This window comes from Salmo trutta, chromosome 32 (genome assembly GCF_901001165.1).
Source record: "Salmo trutta chromosome 32, fSalTru1.1, whole genome shotgun sequence".
NCBI lineage: Eukaryota > Metazoa > Chordata > Actinopteri > Salmoniformes > Salmonidae > Salmo > Salmo trutta.
This window is the reverse complement of record NC_042988.1, coordinates 20,083,693-20,110,188: the sequence shown is the minus strand read 5'-3', so window position 1 is coordinate 20,110,188 and position 26,496 is coordinate 20,083,693. Positions and strand designations below refer to the sequence as shown.

Genomic DNA, 26,496 nt, shown 5'->3' with positions numbered 1-26,496 from the left:
AAAATCAGTTAATCAATCAATCAATCAATAATACTATTAGCAAAAATGTTTATATTTAATTTACAATCTGTTGAAACTATGAGAATAGAAAGCTTCTGAACTTTTGTGAAACATCACAGTACAGTTGAAAAATATGGCAAATAGACATCAAAACTGGATGGTGCTCAGAGATGGATGGGAGGGGTTGAGGAGCTGAAGGGTGGGACTGATAACTAAAGTAAAATGTACTGTGTCTGTAAAATTTACAGGATATAGTATGTATAAGCTGTAAGTAGAAGCCTAAATGTTGTTGTCCATTAGTTTAATCCAATTAGGGGAGGGGTGGTAGGGTTATGGGAAAATAATAAATGGACAATATATATAACAAAAATGTTATATATATATATATATCTGTCAAAAGCTTGGACACACCTACTCATTCAAGGGTTTTTCTTTATTTTTACTATTCATTGTAGAATAATAGTGAAGACATCAAAACTATGAAATAACACATGAAATCATGTAGTAACCAAAAAAGTGTTAAACTCAAAACAAATTATTTGCAGCAGTTTGACCATGAAGATCTGATTCACGCTGTCTCCTCTGAACAGTTGATGTTGAGATGTCTGTTACTTGAACTCTGTGAAGCATTTATATGGGCTGCAATCTGAGGTGCAGTTAATTGCGGATTTTTGAGGCTGGTAACTGTAATGAACGTATCCTCTGCATCAGAGGTACCTCTGGGTCTTCCTTTCCTGTGGCGGTCCTCATGAGAGCCAGTTTCATCATAGCACTTGATGGTTTTTGCAACTGCACTTAAAGAAACGTTCAAAGTTCTTGACATTTTCCAGATTGATTGACCTTCATGTCTTAAAGTAAATATGGTCTATTGTTTCTCTTTGCTTATCGAGCTGTTCTTACCATAATAAGGACTTGGTATTTTACCAAATAGGGCTATCTTCTCTATACCACCCCGACCTTGTCACAACACAACTGATTGGCTCAAGCGCATTAAGAAGGAAATAAATTCCACAAATTAACTTTATCAAGGCACACCTGTTAATTGAAATGCATTTCAGGTGACTATCTCATGAAGCTGGTTGAGAGAATGCCAAGAGTGTAAAAAGCTGTCATCAAGGCAAAGGGTGGCTACTTTGAAGAATCTCAAATATAAAATATATTTTGATTTGTTTAACACTTTATTGGTTACTACATGATTCCATATGTTATTTCATAGTTTAAGTCTATACTATTATTCTACAATGTAGAAAATAGTAAAAAATAAAGAAAAACTCTGGAACAAGTAGGTGTGTCTAAACTGATGCAGATATTTACACTGATAGAAGCCACAATCTATCTGCAACATTTGAGCTCATCTAACCCCCTGCCAAAACAAATTGTGTAGACTACATGACCAAAAGTATGTGGACACCTGCTCTTTGAACATATCATTCCAAAAATCATGGGCATTAATATGGAGTTGGTCCCCCCTTTGCTGCTATAACAGCCTCAACTCTTCTGGGAAGGCTTTCCACTAGATTTTGGAACATTGCTGCGGGGACTTGCTTCCATTCAGCCATAAGAGCATTAGTGAGATCGGGCACTGATGTTGGGCGATTAGGCCTGGCTCGCAGTCTGCGTTCCAATTCATCCCAAAGGTGTTCGATGGGGTTGAGGTCAGGGCTCTGTGCAGGCCAGTCAAGTTTTTCCACACCAATCTCAGTAAACCATTTTTGTATGGACCTCGCTTTGTGCATGGGGCCATTGTCATGCTGAAACAGGAAAGGGCCTTCCCCAAACTGTTGCCACAAAGTTGGAAGCACAGAATCGTCTAGAATGTCATTGTATTCTGTAGCGTTAAGATTTCCCTTCACTGGAACTAAGGGGCCTAACCCGAACCATGAAAAACATCCCCAGACCATTATTCCTCCTCCACCAAACTTTATAGTTGGCACTATGCATTCGGTCAGGTAGCTTTCTCCTGGCATCCGCCAAAGCCAGATTCGTCCGTCGGACTGCCAGATAGTGAAGCGTGATTCATCACTCCAGAGAACGCGTTTCCAATGCTCCAGAGTCCAATGGCGGCGAGCTTTACACCACTCCAGCCGACGCTTGGCATTGCGCATGGTAATCTTAGGCTTGTGTGCGGCTGCTCGGCCATGGAAACCCATTTCATGAAGCTCCCGACGAACAGTTCTTGTGCTGACGTTGCTTCCAGAGGCAGTTTGAAACTCGGTAGTGAGTGTTGGAATGGAGGACAGATGATTTTTACTCGCTACGCGCCTCAGCACTCGAGCCTGTAGCCTGTACTCTCTCTCCTGGAGGATCTCCACTGGGTCCAGGCCACGGGGCTTCTGGATGGGTGTGATGTGGTTCTGTTTCTGGTGCAGCACCATGGGTGGAGGCTGGGGGGGCTGCCCAGGGGACTGGGTCTCAGGGGGCATGACCGGGGAGGCAGCAGGGGGCACGGAGGGGGGAGCAGGGGAGGGTCTGCCAGTGGGCTGAGGGGGAATCAGCTTCTGGGGGGCACTGGATGGAGCAGCAGCATTCACCATGGGCCCTAGAATAAATGGCATTGAAAGAGTTATTAGTTCTACCATTGATTCCACAGTGTTTTGGTGCAATTATTATCTGTTTAATATGCACGTATTCCTTGTTTAATTTGTATTTAACTAGGCATGTCAGTTTAGAACAAATTCTTATTTACAATGACGGCCTACCCTTGTGATAGGTCTGGTGAAATTATCAGTACAGGAAATAGAAGAACATGGACTAAAAACACTACAGACTAGTGCCCTCTCACACACAGGTAAATCACTACCCAGGTGTCAAGAGGAGGCTCACCTTCGGGCCATTGTTTAGGGAGTCCATTGGTGGGCTGGCCCTGCATACCAGGGGGAACACCTGAGGGTCCTGGAGGAGGCATGTTTGGGCCCACCATTCCTGCAAGATGACATTAGATATGATCATACACTACCTGGGCATTCATGCCTACTGAAGTCTAGTTAACGTAGAAAATGGTGCCTGAACTGAAAACATGTGTTCAAGTTTCACCACCAGGTGTCCCTGTTCAGCATTCAAATTCAAACTCATTGACAGACTGTAGCATAACCTTGTACATTCCCCCCCTCACCAAGTGGTCTGTTGTAGTTTGCTGGTGGCTGTCCAGGCCCCGCCCCAGGCCCAGAGGAAGGGGGCATGTTGGGCATCCCTGGCTGCTGCTGCATCCCTGGCATGGGCCTCTTGCCCTGCACAGCCATCTGCAGGTGGTCTGGCAGGGGCTGGCTGCGAGCCAGCATCTTGTAGGCCATGATCTGGGCCCTGAGCTGGTGCAGCTGGTTTTGGTTGAAGGGGGTGGGTCCACCAGGCCCAACCCCACCTGGCACAGAACCACCACTCAGGACACCACCGAGGCTCTGCTGGCCCATGGCCCGGAGGTCACCACCCTCCATGGGGACACCTGGGCAAGAGTGCATCATGGGGCTGGGGGGAGGGCCGTTGGCTGGCACAGGGCTGGGAGAGTGCTCAGAAACCCCCAGTGGAGAGGGGTAGCCTGGGGAGGAGAGACAACAGCACAGGTGAGAAAAGTCATCTTCCCTGGGAATGGTAGGGCATGAAATGGTGGCGAAATGGATGCTAACAGACCAGGAGAAATGTTAACCAAATCCAGACTGGTATTATGATTATGAGCTGGACTGGCGATACAAACACTTTACAAATCAGTCTCTAACAGACATGCACACATTACAGCTGAGCCCCGTCCTCTGTCACACCAGTCAATACAGGATAGAAGAGTCAACAGAAAAACATCCTCTCCTGTGTTACAGTATTTCAACAGCCCCTCTGTCTCCCTGTCCTTCTCTCCTTGGTGACTGAGTAGTTTTGTAGCAGACAGCTGCCACTGGCATTGTCTGAAAGGGGAAGCCTCATGCCCCGCCCCTCCACTGAGCGTCTGCTGCTCACGCTACCCAACAAAACGACAGAAGTGAAAGAGGAGAAACTAGCTGGTTGAGTTCACAGTACAAGTGCAGACAAGTCTACACGAGTTAGCATTCTCTTTTCAGGTAATCAGCTTTAAAAACAATTGTGCTTAACTCTAAAATCATAATCACCATATTTAGATCATATGGAAAGCTAATAAGTTAACCTTTTGTGTAAAGCTCCTTCAAAAACAGAGTCAATGTTTCCTCTATCCAATCTAATCAGTACCCCATGGTATGGTACCTTGGGAATGTTGGTCCATGGGGCTAGGAGGGGGTCCCATTCCAATGTGGCCTCCACCTGCTCTCATGCCCATGCTCTTCATCTGTCCATAGCGAGGGTCATCAGACATGCCCTTCTCATGCATGCCTTCCATAGGCTGGGAGAAGACAACACACATGAATACATTGACATAAGCATGTCCTACTTAGATAGCACATACATTTCTTATGTACAGTAAAGGAAGAATAGATGAATGCAAAAAAAGTATCATAAAATGGTACCGCAGACCATAGCAGACATTTGACATACATTACAGTTATGGATATGCCCATTTTCTGTCTTACTTTGTGCATCTGATGCATATTCTCCTGAGGATATCCTGAGGGCCCCTGTTGTGTGTGGGAGTGTCCAGAGGCTGGTGGACCTGGGCTGGGTCCCATCATGCTATGAGCAGAGCCTGGGGAAGAGCTGGGGCCCATGGCTCCTGGAGACGTGCCCGGCCCTGGAGACGGGCCCAGCCCTGGAGACGGGCCCAGCCGAGGCGTCCCTCCCATGGGGGGGTCCGGGGTGGACATTTCTCAGGTGAGTCCGAGAATGTGACAGCACCAAGCTCCACTCTGCAGAGGACAAATGACAGATGAGATACTGACCACTATTTACAACAAACCAACCCAGCAGTGGGGAGTAAAATTTACTGTGTACTAGTGATGGGGGGGATTGATACGTTACATATCAGGATACTGTTGACGATATATTGTATCATTTTGACAATTTTGCATTAGTTGGCTGTACCTAGGGTTGCAAAGGGTTGGAAACTTTCTGGTAAATTTCCTGAATTTTTTCCTGGGAAGTTAAGCCCTGGAATTTGGGTAATTTTGCTTAAATTCATCAAAAAAAGTTAGCTTAAAACAGTGAACCTTTTTTGTGGGATACACATAAGGCAATTCTAGGTCTTGTGGCATATTTTGGTTAACCTATCCCCAATTCAATGGAATTGCAACCCTCTGCATGCACAGTGCATTCTTCCATCACATGTACAGCTGATTCTCAAGATCTTGCACACTAATGAGATGCTATTCAGCCCACACTACTACACTGTCTGAGTTAAGGACTACATGCTTTCTGGTAAGTTTTGATTACAATATTTTTTGTTGTTGTTAACTAGTAAATTGTAGCCTACAGAAAAGTGTGTTTAAATCATTTCTAACTTGTTAACAATTTCTACTAGTTAGTTTTTGCTACCATGTGGGATTTAGCTTGCTTGAGCCTGCTAACTGAGGAGTGTTAATTCACCTGTTTCCATATGTAACGGTGTAGGTTCCGTCCCTCTCTTCGCCCCAACCCGGGCTCGAACCAGGGACCCTTGCACACATCAACAACTGACACCCCACGAAGCACCGTTACCCATCGCGCCACAAAAGCCACGGCCCTTGCAACGCAAGGGGAAACCCTACTTCAAGTCTCAGAGCGAGTGACGTCACTGATTGAAATGCTATTAACGCGCACCACCGCTAACTAACTAGCCATTTCACATCGGTTACACATACATGTTTCATTTTAAAACATTTATCTTATAAAAGGAATTGTTTAATCTAACTGCTTAACTATTTATCTGTACATGGAATTGTATTTGTTTATTTTTTTATAATTGTTTTCTAATCTTTACAGGAAAATGCCATGGGCACCATCTGATGTGTGGAGACATTTCACTGCAGCTAATGTAGAAGGAAAAGTTGTGTACATTTGCAAATACTGTGCCAAATAATATGAAGAATGCAACAAAGATGCAGAATCGTCTGGCCAAGTGCATAAAGTTCCCTCAGCGCTCACAACAAGCAACCTCTGACAAAAGTCCCTCTACTTCTATTCAAGGTGAAAATGATGAATCAGACACCTTATCGATAGCAACAGCTCATGATCCTCCTGGAATCAGAAGTTTTTTTGACTCAATGGAAGAACGTAGTCAGAGAAATGCTGATGAATGTCTTGCTCGAGCTGTGTATGCAACTGGTTCACCTCTGATGCTCACAGATAATATGTATTGGAAGAGATTTCTGAATGTTCTTCGCCCAGCATACACCCCTCCAACCAGACATGCTTAATCTACTCATTTGCTGGATGCAGAGTTCAACAGAGTTCAAGTCAAGATCAAGCAAAGCATAGAGAGAAGCAGACTGTATTGCAATAATCTCTGATGGGTGGTTGAATGTTCGTGGCCAAGGAATAATTAACTACATCATCTCCACCCCTCAACCAGTATTCTACAAGAGCACAGACACAACACACACACACACACCAGTCTCTACATTTACATTTTAGTCATTTAGCAGACGCTCTTATCCAGAGCGACTTACAGTAGTGAATGCATACATTTCATACATTTTTTCTCCATACTGGTCCCCCGTGGGAATCGAACCCACAACCCTGGCGTTGCAAACACCATGCTCTACCAACTGAGCTACATGGGACTCTACATTGCAGATGAGCTGTCATCAATGACCTTGGACCACAGAAGGTATTTGCACTGGTGACAGACAATGCTGAAAACATGAAGGCTGCTTGGTCTAAAGTGGAGGAGTCCTACCCTCACATCACACCCATTGGCTGAGCTGATCATGCATTGAATCTGCTCCTCAAGGACATCATGGCACTGAAAACAATGGATACACTCTACAAGAGAGCCAGGGAAATGGTTAGGCATGTGAAGGGTCATCAAGTTATAGCAGCAATCTATCTCACCAAGCAAAGTGAGAAGAATAAGAGCACCACATTGAAGCTGCTCAGCAACAGCCGTTGGGTTGGTGTTGTCATCATGTTTAACAGTCTCCTGGAGGGGAAGGAGTCTCTCCAAAAAAATGGCCATATCACAGTCTGCCGATATGGACAGCCCCATCAAGAGGATCCTCCTGGATGATGTATTTTGGAAGAGAGTGGTAAGCAGCCTGAAACTCCTGAAACATATAGCAGTAGCCATTGCGCGGATTGAGGGAAACAATGCCATCCTGTCTGATGTTCAGACTTGCAGATGTAAGAGAAGAAATCCGTACTGCCCTGCCCACTTCACTGTTGCTCCAAGCAGAGGAAACTGCAGTTCTGAAATACATCAAAAAGCATGAAGACTTCTGCCTGAAGCCCATACACGCCGCAGCGTACATGTATGCTGCCAAGAGCGTCCTGTCTGGTGCAGAGATCAACAAGGCCTATGGTGTCATCACTACAGTGTCTCGCCACCTTGGCCTGCAGTCTGGTGAAAGCAAGGGCTTTGGGATGGAGATGCAATATGGCAGTCGTGCCAACATATCTCATCAGCCACCTGGTGGAAGGGACTTTGTGGATCTGAGGCTCTTTCCCCTGTTGCTTCCATTATCCTCCAAATCCCACCAACAGCCGCCGCCTCAGAGCGCAACTGGTCCTTGTTTGGAAACACACACAACAAAGCACGCAACAGGCTGACCAATACATGGGTTGAAAAATTGGTGGCCATCCAGGCAAATTTGAGGCTTTTTGAGCCTGACAATGAGCCATCCTCAACAAGGTTGGAAAGTGACAGTGAAGATGAGCCCTCAGAGTCTGATGTTCAAGAGGTGGACATTGAGGAGGTCCAGGGAGAAGACATGGAAGCCTGAGAGGAAGACAACCAAAGCTTTAGTTTCATTTTAAAGATGTATGTTGAAAACGTTTTTGGGAGATGCGATGGATCATTGGGATCATTCAATATTCCCTTTGTCTTGTTGTTCATCCAGTGAAGAGTCAACTCATTTAATTAAAGTTCAATTCCTAACATTTTATTTTATTATTATTTATATTGGAAGGATTTAATCATTTGCAATTATGTCTACATATGATAAGTTAAAAGGTTTATGTTTGTCTCCATATATGGTAAATATATCCAATGCAAAAAACATGTACATTTAAATGGTATTAATATTAATTTGCATATTCCCATTAATTCCCAAGGAAAGTATCCACCTCTGAATATTCCCCATAATGTGCAACTCTAGACACACCTACTCATTCAAGGGTTTTTCTTAATTTTTTTACTATTTTCTACATTGTGGAATAATAGTGAAGACATCAAAACTATGAATTAACACATATTGAATCATGTTGTAACCAACAACAACAAAAAGTTAAACAAATCAAAATATATATATATTTTTAGATTCTTCAAAGTAGCCACCTTTTGCCTTGACAGCTTTGCACACTCTTGGCATTCTCTCAACCAAAATCCACCAACGCTACATATACCTTTGTCTCATGCCCTTCTGCTGCCACATGCCCATTAGCTTGACACACCTGTAACGTTAACATCGTAATGTATTCGGTACCAAAGCTCAGACAGGGATAACTGATATAACATCACTCTGCCGGGCAGACTCAGAATCAAAAGAACACAACAACTCTTCTGTTTCTCCACTCAAGCCACACAGTCTGCGTCGCACCAAACGAAGAGCATCACAAACACCGGGAATCTTCCCCTGGCTTCAGGTGGTCCACTTTCACATTTACCGCAACCCTCCTTTTAATGGCGCCCTATACTTGAGAGCAAAACTATTCACATATCCTGTCCCCAGACGTTTGACGCCAAGCGCCTGCTTCTTCTGACCAACAGAAACGCAATCACAAGACCACTTCAGGTTACCTAAACCGATTCCACAGCACCCAACTCCATTTTCACCCACCCTGAAACCACAAATGGATCAGCCAAAAGGCAAGGGTCCACTTTTCCCTAATTTCACTCCTACGGTCACAGACTCATCTTTATCCTGACCCTCCGTGTAATCCTCGGGCTCCGAGAACTCACCACATCTACCACCTGATACTTCGCCCTCATTCACTTTCATTTCTCCTGTCTTCGATCCGGTGTACAGATCACACTTTCTACCATTCTTCAACAAACCATCTCCCCTTTTGACCACTTCAAACTCACCTTCTCCTTCCATTAGTCCTCCATAATCCAAGTATATGTCACCTGATAAATCTAGGACGCCATTCCCCGCTCGCTCTTCAAGTATGATCACCCCAAACATTTTCCCTTACCAAAGATAATCGTAACTCCTTATCGGTCATCGAGGCCGTTAACACTTTCAAAACTCTCAGAGATGGACAGTATTGCAGCGCGTGAGGCACCTAATGTGGTGTATAGCTAGCATAGCTTGACTCGAAAGCTAGCTAGCAGCAAAACAACCTCCGTTAGCTCCGTTTACCACATAGTAGCACGCTATATTTGTTCGAGGTCAGAAACAATTCACCCATGTGATGGGCTACATTTAAAAAAAATGTTTTCAACATAATAAATGCGAATAATCTGGAACACTGCCAGACAGTTGGCCAACGTTAGCTAATGGTATGGTCTCTGCTAGCCGACCATGCTGTCTTAACAAAATGTATGGTGCGAATGACGTTGTTTTGCTGACTTTAGAGATGCGGCAAGAGTAAAAATATATATATATATATATATTTCAGTTGATTGATCCAACCCGCATCCCGTACCCCTGCTAACTATATACATTTACCAAAAACATGTATTAATTTCAGTCTGCCGCCACTGTCTGCAGAGACAGACGAGTAATGTCGGTCCTGACTACCGTTCCTTCCCAACCCAACGATAACCAAAAGGTATCAGAAAGTGAAATTACGTATCATTAATCTGAACAGGGATAACATCGACGAAGTATTGAAAATAAAACACCTGAATCTGACTTACATTGAAATCACCCTTCGCGAGTAGGTCCTTTCGAAGTATGCCGACGTGGGGGATGGGTGTACAAATTATTATAGAACAGCATTATTACATGTAGTAAAATAAGGTCATGAGGCATCATTGTTGATAGTAGTCATTGACAATAATAATAGCAATTGAGCTCTGTTTACATGGACATTTTATTCAGATAGAAAAATGCAATGTCAAAAAAACATTGAACGTTATCAACACTAGCTATATTGACTCGTTTAATAACCACAACCAAAGGTGCTGTTTTGTAGTTTGGAATATGTACCAGTCCACTTTACAGTCAAACAAAATATGATAATACAGGTTATTGAAATTAAATGCATAGGGACTAGATAGAACCACGGAGAGAACTGGGTAGTGGTGGATTATCGATTCCTCGACTCCTTGCCTGTCGACTCCCTTTTCTTAGTGTCAAGCTTCGACTCCTAAGATTCAGTATTTTTGCAATGGAGGAAACAATTTCCCGTAGAACACAAACTCTCGCATCTTTCACCGCAAAGAAAGAGCGAGGGGGAGATGGGAGGGGCACAGCCAGGCATGTCCGCCAGCAGGCAGAACTGTGCATCGGTAATCAAAATATGTAGGCTATTGCAAAGCTGTATTTCACAATTGCTTGCCTTGTAATGTCACGCGCAAATTCACGAAAGGGCTATCAATGAGTAGGCTGAGCTATTCTACACGCAACAGACCGAAGACCAAAAACACACTATCTTCCTAGTAGGACTGCAATAATGTGGTGCGTATGTGTGTGTGCATCCGTTTCAGCGTGTTTTTGGAGTTGAGCAAGAGTCGACTCCAACTACAAGAGTCGGAGTCGAGTAAGTGGCGATTCATTTCGACTCCAATCACAGGATTCGGAGTCGACTCCAAAAATCCTGAAGTCGCGCACCACTGGAACCGCGTTCATCAGGACAAATCTTTTTAAATGGTTTTATTTAACCCTTAACTAGGCAAGTCAGTTAAGAAAAAAATCTTATTTACAATGACGGTCTACCAAAAGGCCTCCTGCGGGGACGGGCCCTGGGATTAAAAATACCAAATAAGTACAATATAAATATAGGACAAAACCCACATCACAACAAGAGAGACAACACTACATAAAGGGAGATCTAAGACAGCAACACATGACAACACAACATTGTAGCAGCACAAAACATGGTACAAACATTATTGGGCACAGACAACAGCACAAAGGGCAAGAAGGTAGAGACAACAATACATCACACAAAGCAGCCACAACTGTCAGTAAGTGTCCATGATTGAGTCTTTGAATGAAGAGATTGAGATAAAACTGTCCAGTTTGAGTGTTTGTTGTAGCTTGTTCCATTCAAAATTTTGGCCAACGTTCAGATAGAAATGTATGATGTAGAACAAACATAGCTACCTCTTTAGTGTATAGAATCAGGTCTGCTCTAGTCATGGCATTTCTATCTGCAACGTTTTTGTAATGAACATGGCCTGCTCACAGGAGGGTAAGGTTTACCCATTTATCACCGGTTTTATTATGAGCCAATAGTATCTTGACATGTAGCATTTTAATCAATTGAATGAAAATGCACATTAAGGGTTGGTGAGGAAAGCAACGCCCCCTCCAGTGTAACCGATGTGAAATGGCTAGTTAGTTAGCGGTGGTGCGCGCTAATAGCGTTTCAATCAGTGACGTCACTCGCTCTGAGACTTGAAGTAGGGTTTTTTTGTGGCGCGATGGGTAACGATGCTTCGGTGGGTGTCAGTTGTTGATGTGTGCAAGGGTCCCTGGTTCGAGCCCGGGTTGGGGCGAAGAGAGGGACGGAACCTACACTGTTACACCAGCATCAGACCCTTCCTTTCAATGAATAGCACTGTCAATGTGTTTGCCACAGTCATATCACACACATTCATATCAGACAATAGTGAAATACCATAAAAACAAGGGTGTCATTAACTTGTTTGTAGATGTGTAGGCTATTCTTAAAATACATTTTCATTGTTGCACACCTTGATTTAGGCCTAGGTGGTTTTACTATTCTTTGTGTTGGGGAATTTTCTGTTCTTATTTATTTTAATTGTATCTAATTTATTTGTTTTCCTTAATGTCCTTGTCTCTTGTCCAATTTAGCTTTTAGTTTTTAGCATCCCTTATATACAAAAACAGTGATTGCTGGTCTTAACATGTGAATAAGGACATTAGCCTTGTCATATTGCAGTTGCACCTTACATGACTGTTTACAGCAGCAAAGCTTGAGAATAGACATTCTCAGATCTTACGTAAGTCAAAAACTCAATCATGGCTTCTTGGCTGGAGAGTTACTGGCTGGCTGCATGACATCTCGCTGAGCGAGTTTAGAGGGTGAGGTCAGGTCTCTCTGTTTCTTTAAGCTCCGGAACCCAGTCTCACCGTCAAAGTCCCAGAGCCTATTTACTATGGTAGGAGGGAAGAAGGTTCCAGAGGAAAGTGTTTCGGGTGGGCCACAGAAAGGAGATGACCCTCCTCCGCTGGTTGTCCACCCAACTTTGGAGACACCGTGTGATGGGTCTCCTGATGGCTTTGTGTGTCACCTTGTTACTCATGCTCCTGGCTACTCAGGCTACTCAAGGTAAGGGACAGTCTGTCGCTCTCTTTCTCCCCACACCATTATGCAGTCTGTAGCTGTAGGTGGTGGTAAAACTAATAGATTTAGCTCAGTGGTTATTGTGAAAATGTACCAGAGAAACACTACATATATTTGTGTAAATGCATTACAGATTAAAAAACCTTTTAAATACAGAATTGATTAATGAGGAGTTCTTTGTCATGGCATACAGCAAAGCTGCATAAGTTCTGTTGAGACTTTGTTTACCTAGATGTCTGTTGAAATCCTCTCTTTCCTATTTCAAAAGCCACTATGGTGGGCACAAGGGCCATAAGGTGGAGGAAAGGGGAGCACTTTCCGACAATGCTCCTCCAAACACCCCCGTCCCATCCCACACTGCCCCTAACAGGAGGAAGGAGGTTCAGACACCCAATCTGCAGCATCAAAGAGACCCCAATGGGTACACTTTTATGAGGACAAGGAGGAGCCCTCCACCTGTAGCTTTCCTCAAAACACACAAGACTGGAAGCAGCACTGTCCAGAATCTGATGTTCCGCCTTGGGGAGAAGGAGAACCTCACTTTCGCCTTCCCCTATTACGCATACCAGTTCAGCTACCCAGATAGTAGTCGTGCCCATACCTATCTCCTGTAAGATACGGTTCCCTCTATTCATCTAATGAGTAGATATGTTCTATTGCAATGTTCAGATTATCAAATTTACTGTCAGGTCTCTGGTACATTTGGAGCCCCTCCATTTGGTGGATATTAACTGCAGATAACTTTCACTGCTTTAACGTCCTTATGGTTCCGAGCAGACTTTGTAGATAAGCTGCCACCGGGTTCCTCTCAGTTCGACATGCTCTGCAGCCACATGCGGCTGGACCTGGGACAGCTGAAACATGTGATGCCCAAGAACACTATCTACATCACCCTGCTGCGTGATCCTCTACAGACCTTTGAGTCCGTTTTCAGCTACTACACTTCCACTGTACCTGCCTTCACTCTAGCCAAAAAGGCAGCTGACACAGCTAACAGGAAGTCAGCCCTCTGTCTTCCTGGAGGCCCCAGAGTCCTACTGGGACCCTACAGAACCTGGGAATGGCCTAGCCAGGAACCCTATGAGCTTTGACCTGGGCCTCAGCAGCCAAGAGTGGAACGCATCCTGGCCCATGGAGCTGACTCAGCTGGAGGAGGCCTTCCAGCTGGTGATGATCGCTGGGGGCTCTGCTGCAGCTGGAGCCTGAGGAGCTGGCCTATGTGCACCTGAACATCCGCGCCCCCTCGGACATCACCCCGATAGAGGAGGACACCAAGGCCAGGCTCTGGACCTGGAACAGTTTGGATGTGCTGCTCTACAACTTATTTCTGCAGGTGTTCTGGGAGAAAGCTGAGCAGTATGGCCTGGGGAGACTGAAAAGGGAGGTGGCCCTACTGAGGGCCTCCACACAGAGGCTCAGACAGAAGTGTGTGGCCAGAGGAGGAGTGCCCCCTGGTGAGCTGGAGGACCTGGTCAGGCCCTGGCAGACCGACACAGTCACCATCCTGGGATATGAGGGAACCTGACTCTGCAGGAAGAGGGGCTCTGTGTGCGACTAGTGCTGCCTGAGCTACAGTACCACTCTCACCTGTATTTCCAGCAGTATGGTCATGACATGAGGTCCATACCTACGGACTAATGTGCAGCACTTTCCCTTTTAGATACTACACCGCTCAGGATTTCTGCTTTTGATGTATTTTTCCAATAAACCAGAAATACTAACATTTTTTAAATGTAGACTTTGTTAAAATACTATAACGACCTTAATTCAACTCCTAGCGACCTAATCAAGAGATGTTAGCCTTTTGGGGAAGCTAAAAGAAGCATAGTTCAGCCATAATCCGAGAGGAAGTGGCGTATCTCTTTACTAGAAGCTTGAGGACATTATTTTAGCTATAATCGTTACATTTTTCAGTAAAATGTTCAGATTTTTGGGTGGGGAGAAAACTGAAGAGGGGTATCAAGCAAATGTATTTATAAATCCCATTTTACATCAGCAGGTCACAAAGTGCTATACAGAAACCCTGCCTAAAACCCCAAATAACAAGCAATGTAGAAGCACTGCAGGGTATCCGTTAAACATGTAATTCAAATTTGTATGGCCTAAACTAAATCAGTCTGATGAAGTTGAATGAGATTTTTTTTTTTACTGAGCTTTTATTGAGTGCATTGTGCCACTCATTTTCCATGTAAAAAATATTAATTCCGAAAACAGGTCAAATGCAACCCCATATTGCTCAGAATGTGCCTCTTAATTGAAATTATTATTTTATACTCTCCCCACTCAACCACATAAAACCAACACATTAAGAAGACAAATTGATTCCTTCACCGGTTCCATGTGCACGTCACAAGGTCTAAGGAATCTGATTTCCTAAACCATTCACAGAGCAGACATCCTGTCACATGACGTCAAACAGCAGCTCAGGGCCCAGATTGTCTTGAGTGTAATGCTGGACAAAGTAGTTCAACAAAAGGTTGTAGTGGAGAGGACTATGGGATGAGCAGCCTATCTACACAATGAGGAAATAGGGTCAGTTAGTGTCTTTCAGCCAGGCATAGTCACCCATGACTTCATGTAGAATAGTAAACAACAAAGTTGAATGCAGGTTATTTAACGTAAGAACCTCAAAACCATACTAATATCAAAACCTTAAAATTAAAAACAATTATACAAAAACCTTAATTTAAAAATATTGTTACATTCATAAAAACACATCCCCTTAAAACAAATAATTAGCCCAAACTAATAAATACACAAGAATAGTGTCATTGGCCTGTTCTATTCAGCAACACCTCACCCAGCCTGGTTATTGCCTGTGGAGGTTGGGGATAAAGGCTAATGCTGGAGCATGTCCCCTGTCAGTAGCTGCCACTGATAAAGCTCAGTTCAGTAACCGTGTGTATGAGTTGGTATGTGAATGATGTTCCCTGCTGGCCACATTAAGTCAGTCTGTTCACAGCACCCTTAGCAGAGTGGCCAACAAACAGATGTTCCAGTTTTCAGGGATACAGCTAATTCAACCTAGCTTAGAACTTTTATATCTGCTACATTAGTTCACAATAACACAAACTCATCCATGCTGTTATTGGTCCTTCTCAGCCTCGCCTTGTCCTTGGTCAGGATGTGGGTGACAGAGTTTGGGGGTGCATCGCTCTCATCCTCCTGCCCCCCATCCTGTCCCTGACCCTCTGCAATGGTGAAGATGGGGTACCTTTCTGTTGATGATGAGAGAGCCTGGCGAAGAGAAAGAGATGAATGAGAGAACCATCTCTAGGAGAGCTCTTATTTTTCCCCTCATCTCAATTTAACCATTAACCAATGACTGCATTACAGACATACTGTAAAAGCAATAATGTACTTTGCTCCTTGCAACTAAAACATGTTCTGCACCAGTTACACAGCATACTCTTCATATATGCATATTTGATCTCAAGAGTAAACAGCATCTTGTCCAAGGTTCAAATCCATAGCCAGCCTATTCCCCTGACATGGACACCACAAATAAAATCAAGTTGGTCACATTCACAGGATACAGGGTGTTAACGGTACAGTGAAATTCTTACTTGCAAGCTTTCATCAACAGTGCAATACCCATTTATAAAAATAATACACAATAAGTAATACAAAGTAGTAACAAAATAACCATTTTAATGTTTGGAATTTTTATGTTTGGAAATATATACACAAAAATAATATACAGTATAGCTTAGATAAATAATACATTGTAGCAGCAATAGTGGCTGTGTGTGTGTGCCCCACATACCGTGCTAACAGCTGAGCACAGTAACTCAAATTCCTTCTGGCTCTTGGCATAGAAGCCTATAGTGCAGCTGGGATCCATGCGACTGAAGGAGATCTTCCTGGGACACTTGCAGTGAAACGACTGCAGGGGGAGTGGAGAGGAGAAGAAGGCCCCATTAAGGCGAGAGATGGTGGCATCAGGGTAGTCCAGATTCTAGACCGAGATTTTATCTTGATTGTATCACGAAAGCGTCGCCAACATGCACAGACAGGTTGGTAAATAAGTGGCTTAGTGTTATACTGCTAGCCCGAGATACAATCTTGGTCTAGGACCTGGGCTAGTGTCATGGATATAGAATAATGTATAGGGTTTGCAAACAACACAGACAGCCAAAACAGGAAGAGAGCGCCTTCCATTACCTCTAAGGGGAAGTTATCCTGTGTGATATCCACTGTGGACTGGCTGTAGTGGGGGTCCAAGTACAACAGCTGTTCGTCTAGCACAGGAAACATGAGCATGGTCAGAGTGAGGGTACAAGGACTGTAAAATTACAGAATGACAACAGGAAGACCATACACCTACCTTGGTACCCAACGAAGAACAGAGAATGCTTGGGTTTGCCACCAATGATTCCAATGCAGCATTCTAACCTCAGGAGATTCTATGGAAAGAAAAACACAAGAATGGTTTACCAATCTCGCACTATGTTTTGTGGTTGTCAGTGTCTGTGTGCATGTCTCTAGCATGTTACTCTGACTTGACACATACTTTGACACATTTGATGTAGGTGGGGTTGAGGACTTCTCCTCCCAGGCGCACAGGGACCAGGATGATGACAGACTTCCAGGCTGGACTGGGTCCTGTGGAGCCCTCAGATAGAGGTCTCTCACACAGCCTCACCACGTCATCTATGTACACTACACAGGGACCACATAATGATACCACCTACTACTATAGTCTGATGGGCGCCCTGCCACATAGTGAGAATGAGATAAGGGAACACTCACCAGTGCAGTCCTGTGCTACATACACTGTCAGATTGGACACCTCTGCTGATGCTGCGTCAACAGCCTTACTAAAACAAACAGACACCCCACATCACTAAGGGAAGATGTATTGTACTGAATGCAGATGGCTGGGGGGGGGGCAGGTTTAGCTTCTAAATTCTCACCGAAGTATGTGTGCTACGATGGAGGGGCCATACCAGTCCCCTGCCTTCTTCCCTGAGCTTGTGCCCTGTTCCACCAGCTGATGCAGCCCGAACGGGGCGATGGGATGATCCCCAAACCAGGACACCACCCGTCTGTGAGTGACCTCAGTCCGGCTTTCCAGGAAGGACACTATGCTCCTCCTCCTTCCCTTCTTAGTCACCTCTGGACCCAAGGAGCGAGACTCCTGTACCTCCATGTCATCTTTGGAAACATGGTTGGCAGAGACCCAGGTCCAGCCTGGCAACAATAGAAAGACAAGGGACAAGGTTAAGTAGTGATAAACTGTAGTAGTGTGTTACTCAGGAGATACTTCAAGATGCTGCTGGAAACATGTACCTGTATATATGTGTGTGTTTGTGTGTGTCCCACATGCACAAGTGTGTTTTTTCTTTTACCTGGCGGCAGCAGGTGTAGCAGCAGCCCCTGTGCCAGCAGCATCTGTCCACTGCGCAGCATGCAGCCCCACCCACTGTCTGTGGTCAGAGAGGAACCATCCAGCTGTGGGAAGCCCCGCCTGTACGTCAGCCACAGCAGAGTGGCAAAGGCCCGGCGAAAGCACTCCCTCTCCACTGACAAAACAAACGACAGACACTGGCCTTCAATATAGAATTTTCTCAAATACAGTTACATACCAGTTTACCATTAGATGTGGGTCTTTTAAAAGGGTGGAGTTACCCAACCAACAGAACATCTCTCACCTCCATGACAGATCAGATAAGACTGTCCAAGCATGGTCAGAGGAGAGGTCTTGCTGAAGCGGGCCTTTGACTTGAATGTCCAGCCTGGATGGGCAAAGGAAAACAAACTATAAAATGACAAACAATAAGTGACTGGTCACTGTTAGGTCAAAACGGTTTTAGGCACACATACCATATTTGACATTGTTCCATGCTGACACCAACTTGGACTTGAGTCTGCCTCTCTCCTCAGGTTCCTCTGGGTCATCCCGGCTTCCATCAGAGCCCTGAGTTCCCAGAGACATGGTGGAAAGGTGGAACCAATCGTCTGGAGGGTCACCCTCAGGGCTCTGGCCCTCACAGGGAGAACTGGGGTTCATGACTACTGGGCTTGACCAAATGTCTGGAGGTAGTTTCCTTATCGCCATATCAACCTGAGAGTGGACACACCATTGCGTATTCAGCTAAGAAGAAACCTTGATTACCATTAGGGGCAAAGCTCAGATGTAAGCTGAGAGATATTGACTGCACAGATCATATTTGTAGCTTATACTAAGTCTTCTGTCCAGGAAGTAGCTACAAACGTATGTTAAACTGCATGACATGTTAATTATTCCCCTCAGTGAGTTAGACTGAGGGCATGTGACTAGCTTGTGATGACAGTAGGAATTTCAGACATGGGTTTCTTTCAAATAGATAGACTATAATGTTGTTGCTAGAAGATACCAACCCTACCGTTAGGCTTGTTTACACTGAGCTCCACTGGGGTCAAAACTCAATCATGGTTAAATTAAGACAATGGGGAGCCAGTGCGAGATATGGGTCGGAATATAAATCTCAATGTGGTGATGGGATATGTATTATTACTAACGTACGCCAGCTAGCAGTAACCACCGCAGCCATTTTCAGCCAATCAGCTCCTTTGTTGTTCAACGCGACTTGCCATCCCATAATGGCTGCTGTGGTTACTGCTAGCTAGCATGAGGATGAAAAGGGCAGTTTTCTGGGAAAACTAGCAATATTTCAATCTTCTCGATGCATCAGTGTGGATAAAGCTAAAACTTGGAGTACAGTGACATATCCCATCCCTGCATTGAGGTACGTTTTCCGAGCCATAACTCCAGCTAGCTCCACAGTGTTTTAATGTAATCATGATTGTGTTCTGACCCCAGTGTAGCTCAGTTTAAACAATCGTAACGGTAGGGTCAGTATCTTCTGGCAAATAATTGTGGAGCAGCACTTTCTTTTCAGCAGACACTGAAAATGCAGTTACGCACAGTAGAGCTCCATCTGCCTTCGCATGTAGCTAGTATCCAACTGTTTAATATACATTGAAAGATGTTATAGCTGGCTAGTCTACAGCGCATTTGTCAAGTATTCAGACCCCTTGACTTTTTCCACATTGTTACGTTACAGCCTTATTCTAAACTGGATTAAATAGTCCCCCCCCCTCATCAATCTAAACACAATACCCCATAACGACAAACCATAAACGGGTTTAGACATTTTTGCAAATGTATGTATATATATATATAAAAAAAACAAAATATCACATTTACATAGGAATTCAGACCCTTGACTTAGTACTTTGTTGAAGCACCTTTGGCAGCAATTAAAGCCTCAAGTCTTCTTGGGTATGACACTACAAGCTTGGCAACCCTGTATTTGGGGAGTTTCTCCCATTCTTCTCTGCGGATTCTCTCAAGCTCTGTCAGCTTGGATGGGGAGCGTTGCTGCACAGCTATTTTCAGGTCTCTCCAGAGATGTTCAATCGGGTTCAAGTCCAGCCTCTGGCTGGGCCATTCAAGGACATTCAGAGACTTGTCTCAAAGCCACTCCTGCATTGTCTTGGCTGTGTGCTATGGGTCGTTGTCCTGTTGGAAGGTGAACCTTCATCCCAGTCTGAGGGCCTGAGTGCTCTGGAGCAGGTTTTCATCAAGGATCTCTCGATACTTTGCTCCGTTCATCTTTCCTTGAGCCTGACTAGTCTCCCAGTCCCTGCTGCTGAAAAACATCCCCACAGCATGAGGCTGTCACCACCATGCTTCACCGTAGGGTTGGTTCCAGGTTTCCTCCAGACGTGACGCTTGGCATTCAGGCCAAAGAGTTCAATCTTGGTTTCATCAGACCAGAGAATCTTGTTTCTCATGGTCAGAGTCCTTTAGATGCCTTTTGGCAAACTCCAACCGGGCTGTCATGTGCCTTTTACTGAGGAGTGGCTCCGGTCTGGCCACTGTACCATAAAGGCCTGATTGGTGGAGTGCTGTAGAGATGGTTGTACATCTGGAAGGTTCTCCCATCGCCACAGAAGAACTCTGGAGTTCTGTCAGAGTGACCATCGGGTTCTTGGTCACCTCCGTAACCAAGGGCCTTCTCCCCCGATTGCTCAGTTTGGCCAGGCGGCTAGCTCTAGGAAGAGTCTTGGTGGGGCCACTGTGTTCTTGGGGACCTTCAATGCTGCAGAAATGTTTTGGTAGCCTTCCCCTGATCTGTGCCTTGACATAATCCTGTCTCGGAGCTCTACGGACAATTCCTTCAACCTCATGGCTTGGTTTTTGCTCTGACATGCACTGTCAACTGTGGGAACTTATATAGACAAGTGTGTGCCTTTACAAATCATGTCCAATCAATTGATATTTACCACAGGTGGACTCCAATCCAGTTGTAGAAACATCAAGGATGATCAATGGAAGCAGGATGCACCTGAGCTCAATTTTGAGTCTCATAGTAAAGGGTCTGAATAATTATGTAAATAAGGTATTTGTTTTTAATACATTTGCAAACATTTCGAAAAACCTGTTTTCACTTTGTCATTATTGGGTAGTGTGTGTAGATTGATGAGGAAGCTCATTTATTTAAACCATTTTAGAATAAGGCTGTAATGTAACAATATGTGGAAAAAGTCAAGGGGTCTAAATACCTCCGAATGCACTGTATATCAGTAGCGAGCTAACAATCTGTGATATGTTGTGTGATAAGTCAGCACCTGAATTGTTTAACGTAAGTAATAATATTCGTGTTGACAACCAGCTAACATTACAGTGACACACACGCCTAGGGATGAGGTAACTACATGTCTCAACATTCCAGATGAATCGTCAACATTTTTTCCAACACAATGCCAATGGCAAGCACGTTGGTATTCATTTGTCACTGGCGAGCTTCTTGTTGACAATGTGTTCTAACGTTGCATTGTAAAAATATAGCAAACAGAAATATTGTATATTGCTTTCAAATCTTAAGCGAACTCAATGCAGGCTGACTTGCTAGTGAGTGAGCTAATAACTAATTGACAGCGGGTTAACTAACTAGCCAACGACATCCATGTCTTTATTATATTCTGTAAACAAGCTAACATTAGCTGTTTTTCTCTCCTGAGCTCTTTATAGTTGGTCGATAATTTGTCCTCTTACCTTTATTTACATATCTGTCATCTTGTATGTTTCACGTACAAACTATTGTCAACAAAATAATCGTTGAAACTGGAGATGACTTTCAAGAACAAGTTATCCCATGATTAGCTAGCGGCCTGACTTCCTGTTTGTCTACTTGGCAATCGGTATCGTGATTGGTCAATAAAGGACCAACGTTTCATTTACCCTATGCATTTACCCTTATTGATTTACTCCCTCCACAGCGGCGTGTTCAGCATGACGCAACGTTTTGGAACGTTCATATATATGCTACGTAAAACAAACATGCCTCTCTGACGTATGGAATAAGGATTTATGTATTGCTCTATTCATGAAATGTTTATCTGCAAGGTTTGGAAAAGTTTGCTGAACGTGGCCCTGCTCTAGATCCATCTGAAATCCATTTAGAAGTTGCCTGTCAAAGTTATGTCTCACAACACGAACACAAACAGGCACATGGTAATTTAAGGATTCTCTTTAAGGATTTTATTACTCTTTAGGCTTTTTTTTGCATTGGTTTCATAACAGTGCCTAGGGAATAAAATGACATGGACAACATGAACTGAGAGAAGTGTCATAAAAAAGTCAAAACTCACAAATAAGTCAACATGGACAGAGGCCATGGTGTATTGCAACTCTCTTATGGAATGACAGAAGTATAACTGCACAAAATAGGACAACCACACAGATTTGGTAAATTCTCTCATTTGTAGACTTACAATTTAGAGATATAAATAACAATTCAAAGAACAATGCACAAGTAAACCATTTGAGAGCAAGTGACAAATAATCAAATACAATAAATAGTGTAATAAATAGATACATAAATTTGACACAAAATAAAGTGCAATCTCTCCCCCCCCCATACACAAACACAAGCTTTTAACTAGCATTCATCTAAATATGAGCTGTTTGTCATCTCCTAGGAGCACTGTATCAGTATCATACATCTCTCTTTATCGGTCATAATACACACAACAAAAGTTTTTTCAAATTGTATTTAGACAAACAAACAAGTTTCTAGTAGCTATATGAATGGAACAATGGTTACAATAGAAAATAATGTAGATATGAGGGTAATATCTTGGATAAAATCTAATCTTGCGGTCATTAAATTGTGAACTGATTATGTGTAAATTACATTTTGACCTCAAATACTATGTTCAGGACAGTTGTTTGATGACCACAAGATGGCAGTCTGATACAGGTATGGGCATGAACATATTAAGTTATGTCACTGATGAGAGTGCTGCCTAGGTCTATGGCGGGCTCTCAGATCTCACTAGGAATTCTACATAGAACTTGCATATCATTACACATCACTGTAAACAACATGTTATCCCTCAATTAAAACTGGCACTTTTATTCGCACATTACATTATACAACGCTAATTTTGCATACATTGAAAAGGGAGCGAGTTCTAGCCTACGTTGCCAGAGTACGAGTAAGTCTCAAACAAGACTCCCATTCTATAGTATCTATTTCATCACCTGACCACACTTAATGCACACACAGAGACATCTGGGTTCCACTTCTTTAGTTCAATTCATTAGCACTGTATTCATGTCAGAACCTAAATAATTGCACAATTCACAATGCCCACAGGGCACAGATGTCAATTCAATGTCTATTCCATATTGGTTCAACGTAATTTCATTGAAATTACGTGGAAACAACATTGATTCAACCAGTGTGTGCCCAGTGGGTGGAGTCAATGCAGACAATTCGTAGAACAATATATCTGCTTGCTTGGCTTATTGCAAACCTTTACCTCCCTAACATCCGTTCATGGGTACATTGTAGGGGACACACAGGAAAATACCTAAAAATCCCATTGCATAGTGTCCCTGTGCAAGTTCAGATAGTCCACCTAAATCCAACCAGGACTCAGCCCTTAAAACACTCAAACAAATTCATTCAGATCTTCTTTGCACAATACAATTCCAAGTTCCACATTTAGCAAGCAGGTCATCATCTTAGTCCAGTTAGGAACACATCTCAATTTGTTACACCAATGCATGTTACACCAATGCATGTTACACCAATGCATGTTACACCAATGCAACAATTCTTCTCTCAATCTTTTTTCAGGTACTGTGTGAGAAAAAGAACAAGGTCTTTGTATTATCTTTGTATTTTAACTGAGTGAAGAGATGGCATCGAAGTTGACGGACATGGGTAATGTTCCTCGTGGTGACAGACTGTGACAGAAGCCTGCCTATAGACATGATGTTTACATTGGGAACATGTGGGGGCTGTTGACATGATGTTCACAGTGTTCACTACCATCAGGTCTGTTAGATTGTTTTCCTCATCTCTTTAAATATTCTCTTTCATCTCTCATGTACAATTTGGAACATGCAAGAAGACACGCTTTTACTATATACATTACACATACAGTACATACAATCACACATTTGAGAACAGCATTAAAGCACATTCCTCCACATATTCTTGTTTTATCTACAGGTCTGTATTTTCTAGCTATTTGGTGTGTGTTTCTTTAGGTGTACATGTTTTTGTCCCTTTTTGAGGGTCCCTGTCCGTGCCTAATACGGTGGCATGATATTCCGATCCAAAAGGCATTTTCCGGGAGATCCCAGGTTTTTCCCTCACTCGCAGATCAGGAGTGTTGCTTACCTGAATTCCTCGTGTTTGCCTTTTCAGGCTGAGCTAAGCCGGCAGGACTTTGAGATGTCCCCTGAGCCCCCCGTCGACCACCTCCAGACGGAGCCTCAGACTTTCCTGCTGAACTTCCCCGTTTCTCCTCACCGCCTTTGGGCCCTTCCTGGGATCCCATCTTCATAGGCCCCAGCACGTTTTTGGCCACACTGGTCAGCTGAGTCACAAAGCTTGGCTTGTCACCAGGGGAGACGGGGCGTGACTTGCTGGAGCACGGGGAGGCAGCAGTGGAGGAAGGGGACATAGGGTTCTCCTCCACCACCTCCAGGTGACTCCTCTCCTCCTTGGCCCCTCGGTAGCTGCTCAACAGAACAGAAACCTTGTCTGCACTGGATTTTGTTGAAGCAGGAACTGGGCCTATGGTAAGAGGGGATGTGGCCTGGGTTGGGGCTGGTGCTTGGGTTGGGACTGAAGGAGCAGGTCCTTTAACCTTGCTCTCAGTGGCTTTGTCAATGCCACCCATCCCTCCTTTCAAAGTGCTCTCTCCCATATGTGTGTCTTTACTTACCTTGGCCAACTCTGTAGCTCCCGCCCTCTGTGTAGTGACTTTGTCTGGGCCCACACTCCCTTTCTCCTCACTGTTCTTCTGGCTTCTGCTTGCTGGGGTGGTGTCTGTCTGGACAGCCTGGTGCTTACGCTCCTGGGAGAGCGGACTCTGGGATGTAGCCTGGACTGGGGCCCTCTCAGTGGGTTTAGGGCCTCCACTGGCTGTCTCAGAGCTTGGAGCACTAGAGCTTATAGGTTTGTCTGCTGGGCTGGACTTGGCCCCTGGAGTGGATGGGGTTGAGGCTGGGCTAGGCTGGGCCTCACCTGGTACTGGGGAAGCTTTTCTCTTCAGAGCCTCACAAGGGGTTAATGTCTTAGCTGTCTCCCCAGCGCTGGTCTTGGGCTCTACTTTAACAGGTGTGCTGTCAGTGTGAGGGTCAGATGCTGTAGTCTGGGCAGCTCTCTCCCTCCCTGTCTGCAGTGTGTCCCGGCTCAGGGGAGACTCCTGTCTCCCTAGCCTCCTCACAGGCTTCAGGCACCCTGTCTCACCAACCGTGGGGGGAGAGGGGGAGGAGGAAGACGAGGGAGAGGGGAGAACGGGCCCGTTCTCTCCCTCCATCTCCAGCAGACTCTGCAGGCTGTGCTCGCAGTGGAAAGACTCCCTCCTGTAGTCCCCATGTGACACCTCCAGGCTGTGCTTACGCATTGACACCCCCCCTGCAAGGGGCGAGGAAGCTGATGACGAAGATGAAAAGGAGGGCAGGAGGGTCGCGCCCAGTTTCTCTGACGACTGAACCCGCTGTAGCAAGGGTGAGCGGGGGGGCTCTGCGCTTTTGGGCCTGGGACGGGCCACAGGGGGAGAGGAGTGGAGCTTGGCTGGGAAGGCCTGGGTGGTGTTGGAGCTACCTACCGTGTGGCCAGACAGGGGTGGGGGAGAGGAGGTGGTGGGGGAGGGTGTGTGGGCCAGGGGGGACAGGGGGATGTTGCCAGCTGACTTGCAGCGGGCTGAGCGGTACTGACGGTGCAGCTTGGGGGAGAGGCCGTGCAGGGAGCTGGGTCTCATGTGCTGGGAGGCAGCCGGGGAGTTAGGGGTGCTGGAGACTGGAGAGATGCTCTGAGAAGAGTTGCCTGAGGAGTGAAGAAGAGACATATAGCAATAATTCAAACTGTATTATTTTGTTATGTGATGGTGCAGATGCTAAGAGGAGTGCTGTACAGTAATGTAGGTAGAGTATTGCCCTTCATACTGACCCAGGTAGGTGGAGTCGGGGGTGGAGCGGTAGCTCTGTGTGGGGGAGCGGGCAGAGAGGTTGTGGGTGGGGGAGCCTGGGAGGCTGTCCCCTGATGACAGAGAGCGGTTCAGAGAGGACAGGCTGCGGCTGGTGTGGAGCAGGTTCGACTGCTTAGTGATCTTCCTGAACAATGAGCTGCGCTTCTTACTGCGAGTGAGAAGTGAAAAGAGAGAGGTGGGAGGATGAGAGAGTTAGAAGAACAGAGTCAATGACATTGATTTTCTAGAGCGCTCATCTGAAATCATAGTGTAGCATCTGCTGTGCAGAGAAACCCACTTGTACCTTTCTTGTCCCTCCTTAGCCCCTGTCTTCTTGTTGCGCCGTGCCATCTTGGACTTGTAGCTGGACTTGCGGGCAGGACCAATCTTGATGGAGGTGTTTTCAAAGGGCGTGGTGGTCACCGTCACATTGTTTCCACTCTGGAGAAACAACGGAAACAAAAAACGTACAGTATGCACTGCTTGCACACTTATTAGGCAAAT

The 26,496-nt window shown here is 44.8% G+C and overlaps 3 protein-coding genes across 8 annotated transcripts in view; all 3 read right to left on the bottom strand.

Moving 5' to 3' along the window:
* smarca4a (SWI/SNF related BAF chromatin remodeling complex subunit ATPase 4a) overlaps window positions 1-9,923 on the bottom strand; it is a 34,409-nt gene extending 24,486 nt beyond the window's left edge. Inside the window, exons 1-4 of one of the 2 annotated variants that reach the window (XM_029728088.1) lie at window positions 9,890-9,923; window positions 4,527-4,799; window positions 4,204-4,339; window positions 3,359-3,532 (exon numbers count right to left, since the gene is read on the bottom strand). In XM_029728088.1, the coding sequence (XP_029583948.1) occupies window positions 3,359-3,532; window positions 4,204-4,339; window positions 4,527-4,757 (541 nt within the window). In that variant the 5' untranslated portion in view covers window positions 4,758-4,799; window positions 9,890-9,923. The remainder of the gene's footprint in view (window positions 1-3,358; window positions 3,533-4,203; window positions 4,340-4,526; window positions 4,800-9,889) is intronic. The other variant, XM_029728087.1, reaches the window with a different exon arrangement.
* A 4,720-nt stretch (window positions 9,924-14,643) lies between these two features.
* Window positions 14,644-21,694, bottom strand: LOC115171353 (cysteine protease ATG4D). The gene is made up of 11 exons (XM_029728086.1): window positions 21,554-21,694; window positions 18,334-18,574; window positions 18,162-18,245; window positions 17,859-18,032; window positions 17,424-17,700; window positions 17,260-17,327; window positions 17,021-17,169; window positions 16,835-16,913; window positions 16,672-16,748; window positions 16,274-16,393; window positions 14,644-15,744 (listed from the first exon to the last, which is right to left on the bottom strand). The coding sequence occupies exons 2-11, from the start codon at window positions 18,566-18,568 to the stop codon at window positions 15,565-15,567; spliced, it is 1,443 nt and encodes a 480-aa protein (XP_029583946.1). The 5' UTR covers window positions 18,569-18,574; window positions 21,554-21,694; the 3' UTR covers window positions 14,644-15,564.
* Window positions 21,695-22,013: 319 nt separating this feature from the next.
* Window positions 22,014-26,496, bottom strand: part of LOC115171352 (microtubule-associated serine/threonine-protein kinase 1) — a 64,006-nt gene continuing 59,523 nt past the window's right edge. For 4 of the 5 annotated variants that reach the window (XM_029728080.1, XM_029728081.1, XM_029728082.1 and 1 more), the window contains 3 exons: window positions 26,297-26,433; window positions 25,974-26,161; window positions 22,014-25,850 (listed from right to left, as the gene is read on the bottom strand). In XM_029728080.1, coding sequence (XP_029583940.1) covers window positions 24,178-25,850; window positions 25,974-26,161; window positions 26,297-26,433 — 1,998 coding nt within the window. In that variant the 3' untranslated portion in view covers window positions 22,014-24,177. The remainder of the gene's footprint in view (window positions 25,851-25,973; window positions 26,162-26,296; window positions 26,434-26,496) is intronic. The other variant, XM_029728085.1, reaches the window with a different exon arrangement.

Excerpts from the sequence above, each read along its gene's own strand:
- LOC115171353 (XM_029728086.1), bottom strand. The coding sequence starts at position 18,568 with ATGGCGATAAGGAAACTACCTCCAGACATTTGGTCAAGCCCAGTAGTC. Across the intron at positions 17,170-17,259 it reads TGTAGCACAGGACTGCACTG|TGTACATAGATGACGTGGTG; the intron begins GTGAGTGTTCCC and ends GTCCCTGTGTAG. Across the intron at positions 16,749-16,834 it reads GTTCTTCGTTGGGTACCAAG|ACGAACAGCTGTTGTACTTG; the intron begins GTAGGTGTATGG and ends TTCCTGTGCTAG.